The 6,782-nt window shown below is 48.0% G+C and overlaps 1 protein-coding gene across 1 annotated transcript; it reads left to right on the top strand.

Annotated features, from left to right (window-relative positions):
* The first annotated feature begins 2,462 nt into the window (after positions 1–2,462).
* Positions 2,463–6,311, top strand: LOC124459895. Its single transcript, XM_047009674.1, has 3 exons — positions 2,463–4,006; positions 4,071–6,189; positions 6,255–6,311. The coding sequence occupies exons 1-3, from the start codon at positions 2,463–2,465 to the stop codon at positions 6,309–6,311; spliced, it is 3,720 nt and encodes a 1,239-aa protein (XP_046865630.1).
* The last annotated feature ends 471 nt before the right edge of the window (positions 6,312–6,782 follow it).

Below are 6,782 nucleotides of genomic sequence, written 5' to 3'. Positions count from 1 at the left end.
AGCTATACGATATAGTGATCCGATCCGGCTGAATCCGAGATATACAACGCCTGCATTATATACAAGCCTACATGCAAAATTTCAGCTCTGTAGCTCCAACGGTCTAGGAGGAGTTTGCGTTGATCCAGACGGACGGACAGACGGACGGACGGACATGGCTATATAAACTCGTCTCGTCATGCTGATCAAGAATATACATACTTTATATGGTCGGAAATGCTTCCTTCTATGCGTTGCACACTTCTGACCAAAATTAATATACCCTTTTTGCAAGGGTATAAAAATACTAAAAAGTAAATAAACACAGGGAAAAGTTACTCTTTTCCTCGAACACGACTTGGCCAAGATGTTAACTCCCGCGATACATCACAGTCGAAAATAGCGGATTTATTTGAAGGGAAGTGGGGGCCCGAACATGGTTACCCCCGGGCCCTGATTTTCTTTCTGCGGCCCTGCCAAGCATATTTCTACGATTAGTTAAAGAAGGTAGGCTAATTAACTGAAGTCGACTAGAATAAGATTCTAATTTGTTTTGATAAAATTCATATTGAGGAGACCAAACACATGATCCATAGTCCAATATGGGGCGGAATAAAGAAGTATAAAGTATTTTGGTAATATATGGATCATGGAACTCCTTCGACCAGCGCTTTATAAAGCCAATAACACTTTTAGCCCTACTAACAGTAGTCGATATATGCTGATTAAAACTAAGTTTGTGGGCTATTAAGATCCCAAAATCTTTTACAACCAAAGAAGTATTATTAATGCTTTCTAACGGGAAATTATTTAAAAAGTAACTTGCTAATTAGGGAGAACCTCTATAAAAATACATAATATTGCACTTAGAACAGTATAGCGATAACAAGATAGACCTACACAACCCCTGAAAAGCATTCAGGTCAGCTTGCAAGGTATGGCATGAAAAAGAGTCTACGATGCGATTAGCAATTTTCACATCACCGGCATACAAGTAATATAAATGTTTATTTATATTTGATTAATTTGTTTATCTATATATATAAATGTTAATTTATACTTGTTTAATGCAAGCCACAGGTTTTCACATCAATTTTCACATCACCGGCATACAAGTAATATAAATGTTTATTTATATTTGATTAATTTGTTTAATAAGTAATATAAATGTTAATTTATACTTGTTTAATGCAAGCCACAGGTTTGTGCGCTTGGATTCGGAATTATAACTAAATTAAGATTATTAAATAAACTACTCAAGAACCCCAATCATTGGCATTCAGAATGCTGACACTGCTCCTCGTGCCGCTAGCAGCGGTCAACGTCTTGCGGGCCGGCTCATATTACCTAGACCGTGGGATCGCTGACCCAGCGATCGTGGCCACTGCCAAATGCAGTATTAGCTATATTCATTTGTCCATGTTAACTCCTCCCTCACTTAAATGGAGGCCGTCCCCGGACTTCTGTAGGTGAAGAGACTTTTGAAGAGTTGTCACTAACTTGTGTCTCTGGAGTCTGCGAATGGCCAGATAAATGGCGAACCAAATTGCGACTATTCCAATAGTGACACTGCTTCTCAATACAGGGCCCGATATTAGTTTTGAGCGTAGTCCGGTTGTATGCCGAAGATTGTTTACGTTTCTGTTATTAAAATCTAAAATTATGTTATCCCGTTCTACCGGGTGAAGGCTGATTTTTTTACAGACAGATTCTGGGTGAGGATATTCGATTAAAAAATACACAATGTTAAAATTTTCAAAAACCTTAATACTACCTACATATAATAAATCTGACACACTAATATTTTTTTGATGCCATGTTATGTGTATTTTCAAGTGCGGTCGCGTTTATCAGTCGCTCCGCAAAGTAAAAGGACACAATTGACGTACAATACCTGGAATATAGAGGGGAAGGATTAGGAAGGGTCGCCAAGAGACTGGCCACTCACCTGGACTGCAATCGGCTGCCCAGCTGGCTGCATCTGTTGTGTTGGAGAAATTATTTATTTCCCATCAGCCTTAGCTTGGAGGCCACGCCGGGAGGGGCGGCGGGGGTGTTAACCATATCCCGCGCTTTCTCCGGTGGTGGGAAAAATTGCTTTTTTGCATTTTCCTTATCGTTGACTTCTTAGCGCTTTTTTTTTACTTTGCCGATTGCAATTAATCAGCTGGTAACTAGTGTTGTGAACCGTCGATCGATAACAGAGCCGATAAGCCAGCTGACGGCTTAACATAAGCTCACAACAGTAGCCTCCAAAGTGCTGCGTGCTTTTGGGCGCTCGCTTAGGCGCGATTTTTAAAAATCCCCTATAGACTGAGTAAGTCTTAAGTTACCGACTAGCAATCTTTTCAGGTTACAAGAAGAGGACCAACAAACCCACAGGGCCTCTGAGGCACGAAGAGGACTGTGGTCTGCGCTTGTGCCAGCGGCCACAGCGTATAAAACCTGGCAGCAGGTATAAAATGCAAAAAATACATGGAAAAATGGTTGGAAAAACGTCGACTACTCCAGGTGGCAGCCACAGTTGTGGAAATCCACCCATGGTACAAGCCATGGCAGGGGCACGGATTCTGGAGGCCCCGACAACCGTCATCACCACCACTACTGCACCGGTGGCAAACTTGGCCGATGCAGCGGACATAGCTACAAGCAGCAGCAGCAGCAAAAAGCACGGACTGTGCACAAACGGAGGCAATCCTTTCGCCAAAGGAAGCAAGATCGCCAGGACACCACCGCAGGCTCTTCACTCGGCCCCGCCAGCCATTCGAGGATTACTTGTCTCGGCTGGATGCGAAGAAGAGACACCCAAACGGGCAAGGGAAGCAAGCCCTTGCAACACCGAAAGTGGAACCACACCGAAGAAACTAAAAGGACCGCCGCAGGCACCAAACATTTTGATGGCCGAACTGGGCAAGATCTTAGACGAGATCATAGATGGCTCGGTTAATAAAAAGGCTCCCCCGACGCGCAACACAACCCAATGGATGAAGGAGGCACATCTTAAAATGAAATCCATTCACCTACAGGTAATGGAGCAGATGCAGGAATATCCGGTGAAGGCTGGACCATGCCTTGCATGCGAAACGCGCAATTCTGCCGCCAAAACCAACAAAGAGGTTACGAAAAGGAAGGATACCAGGACGGAAGACCCACCGACAGTCAATAAGAATGACAGGAGGAGGAAAAAGAAGTCGCCAATCCAGGAGCGGACTCCAAGGACCCGAAGCCCCGCAGCAACAGCAGTATCATCAGGACCAGTAGTAGCTGAAACAACTCACGCAACGAACATCGCTGGAGGGAAATGGCACAAGGTGAAAAGCAAGCCGAGACCCATTAAAAAGAAGAGGCCAGACGTCATCATGGTGAAGTGTAAAGACCCAGCCAATTACGCGATGGTACTGAAGTCAGTCCACACAGACGCCGGAATCCAGCAGTTCAAGGAGAATGTATGTGCGGTTCGACGCATAGCAGCCGGGGAACTACTCCTACAGTTGACCAAGCCAGCGGACGAAGCAACTGGTAAACTGCAGCAGGCAGTGAAACAGGCACTTGGAGACACCGCTGATGTCAAGGCGATCAGCGATAAGGCCATGGTCGAAATAAAGGATCTCGCAGAATTCCACACTGCAGATGATCTTCTGCTCGCCGTCCTGGAACTGATCGACGAGGATTTGCCGGCAGAATGTCACCCAAAGATGCGGAAAGCGTACAGCGGTACACAGACGGCAACAATGATGGTGAACCCGAATCTGGCGAATAAGCTGCTGCAGGCGGGCAAAATACGAGTAGGCATGTGCATATGCCGAGTACGCCTGAAGACTGAGCCGAGACGGTGCTACAAGTGTCTGGACTTTGGGCACACAGCAGCTCGGTGCAGAAGCAAGCACGACGCGTCCAAGCTATGCTTCAACTGCGGTAGCAAGGATCACGCTTCAAAGCAATGTGACCAGAAGGCAGCGTGCATACTTTGCACACGACATAAGCGGAGCAATACGGCGCACAACACGCTCAGCAGAGCTTGCCCGTTGTTTGTAGAGGCTGGCAGTAACAGGAAGGATTAAGTTTCTACAGCTTAATCTAAACCACTGCAGGTCGGCACAGGACCTCTTAAAACAAACTGTGCGGGACCTGAAAGTAGATTTCTCAATCTTGTGCGAGCCATATTCCCATATACAGGACCACAGCTGGACGCAAAACCACCGTTATGGCGCGGCAATTTGGAGCAACAGCAGGACACATCTGGAGAATCAGCACAGAGCGGACGGATATGTAAGGGCGAGGTACAATGGAGTATATGTCTACAGCTGCTACATAGCACCGAGCAAACACATCGACGAATTCTGCAGCATACTGGATGGATTAGTGGAGGACGCCAGAACCCACACGCCAACCATCATAGCCGGCGACTTCAATGCATGGGCTGGCAGAGGCTCCGTGATTGACCTCACGTTTGCTAGCCCTTGCCTAGCCCGCAGCGCGCAGTGGGCAGTTTCGGATATCTACACGCACAGCGACCACTTCGCCATTGTGTGCTCTATCAAGAGTTGTCCACCTGCACACACACCAACGACGTTCTACAGCTGGGCCCCAAGCACGCTGAGCGAAGAAGCGTTATTCACCATGATGACCCAAGTGACAAGGAGCAGCAGCACGGACGCGGACACCCAGGCCAACCACATGGGCGACATTCTTCGCAGAGCATGTGATGCAGCCATGATACGCAAACGGCATGGACTCAATAAATGTAAGCCAGTACATTGGTGGAATGCCAGGATTGCGGATGCCAGGAGGCAATGTCATCAGGCCAGACGACGACAGCAACGTGCCCGCAGAATGCCCACGTTTCCGGAGCTGCTTGCAGACTACAAGCGGAAAAGAGCCAACCTAAATATGGAGATCAAGAGAAGTAAAGCGGACTGCTGGAAGAAGTTGTGCGCAGATGCAGATGCGCAGCCACATGGGACTGCCTATAAACTGGTTATGGGCAAACTCGCCAGGCGCATAATGCCAACGGATCCAACCAAGTTGGGTCACATTGTAGCAACGCTATTCCCTTCAAGGCCGACGAGGAACTTAGCAGCGAGCGGAACACCATGTGCACCGATATTCACAGATGTTGGTGAAGTCGTGGAAGCAGGGAAGAGGATAAACGTACATAAGGCCCCGGGCCCGGACGGGGTCCCGGCTCTTGTAATCAAACTGCTAGTTTGCAAACACGCGTCGACGTTTGTGGAACTTTTCAACACATGCATGCTGCAACGGGAGTTCCCTACGAGGTGGAAGCTACAAAGGTTGGTCCTGCTTCCCAAAGGTGATAAAATAGATGACCCATCTGCATACAGACCCCTGTGTATGCTTGATGTGATTGGGAAACTTTTTGAGCGCATCATTTGCAACAGACTGGAGAAGGAACTGGAGCAACGTCATGGACTGTCGGACTGGCAGTTCGGATTCAGGAGGAAAAGCAGCACTATCAACGCCATCAGCTCGGTGGTACAGATAGCCGCTAAAGCAATCGAAGGGCAACGCTGGAAAGGCGGCAACAAAAAATACTGCCTTATATCAACGTTGGATGTACGGAATGCCTTTAATTCGGCCAGCTGGGACTCCATTATCGCATCCCTAGAGCGATTAAACATATCTGAGTACATCATTAACCTGATATGCAGCTACTTCCGGGATCGGGTGCTACTGTACGACACAGCAGCTGGTCCACGGAAACACACCATCACAGGCGGAGTACCCCAAGAATCAGTGATCGGGCCAACATTGTGGAATGTCATGTATGACACTGTCCTGCGATTGGACATGCCAACGGACACTCGCATAGTGGGATTCGCGGACGACATCGCCATCGTCACTGTGGCCAAGGATATCCAGCAAGCGGAAGAAAACACCAATGCAGCAGTGTTCAGGATTCTGGAATGGATGGAGGCCAACTCACTATCCATAGCCGCACACAAAACCGAGGCCGTGCTCATAAGCAGCAGGAAAAAAGTGGAAACAGCCAGGATCGAAGTCGCCGGATGCTCAATAACATCAAAGCCTGCCATTAAATACCTTGGAGTCATGATGGACCATAGGCTAACATTCAAAGCCCACCTGCAGTATACCGCAGATAAAGCTGCGAAGGCCACGTCAGCTATAACTCGGCTCATGGCTAACGTCGGCGGCCCCAAGCAACGGAGCAGATGGCTCATCTCGACGGTGGTAAGGTCCATCATCCTATATGCCGCCGCCATATGGGCACCAGCGATGTCATCCCCCACCTACAGCCGGGACTGCAGATCGTCGTACCGTACATGCGCGCTCAGGACCATATGCGCGTTTAGGACAGTCTCCGAAGATGCCGCCTTGGTGCTGTCTGATATGGCCCCACTAGACCTCTTGGCTAACGAGGCTAGAAATAGAGATCCGCCGCCAGTTAGAAGAGAGACGACTCTGACTAACTGGCAACGCAGATGGCGTGACTCAAACCATGGGAGCTGGACAAGGCGCCTTCTCCCCGACATTCGGCCATGGCTTAATCGCAAACATGGCCAGACTGACTTCTATCTGACACAGTTACTGACGGGACATGGATGCTTTAAATCCTACTTGCATAGGTTTAAACATGAGACGGATCCCTTTTGCACACACTGTGCGGGGAATATATGAGACGCAGAACACGTCCTGTTTGTCTGTCCTAGATATTCTGCTGAACGGGAAGAGCTAAGCCTAGGCATTGGGAGGCCATTTATAGTCAACGACTTTATGGATATCCTACTTAGCTCGCAAAACAATTGGCTAGCTGTTAGCCACAT

The sequence above is a fragment of the Drosophila willistoni genome (assembly GCF_018902025.1).
Source record: "Drosophila willistoni isolate 14030-0811.24 chromosome 2L unlocalized genomic scaffold, UCI_dwil_1.1 Seg168, whole genome shotgun sequence".
Classification (NCBI taxonomy): domain Eukaryota; kingdom Metazoa; phylum Arthropoda; class Insecta; order Diptera; family Drosophilidae; genus Drosophila; species Drosophila willistoni.
This window is presented reverse-complemented; position numbering and strand designations above follow the sequence as displayed.

Bases quoted from the DNA above. Each gene is read 5' to 3' on its own strand.
- LOC124459895 (XM_047009674.1), top strand. From the start codon at position 2,463: ATGGTTGGAAAAACGTCGACTACTCCAGGTGGCAGCCACAGTTGTGGA. The intron at 4,007-4,070 runs GTTTGTAGAGGC...AAACCACTGCAG, and splicing joins CTCAGCAGAGCTTGCCCGTT to GTCGGCACAGGACCTCTTAA. The intron at 6,190-6,254 runs GTAAGGTCCATC...CCCCACCTACAG, and splicing joins GATGGCTCATCTCGACGGTG to CCGGGACTGCAGATCGTCGT.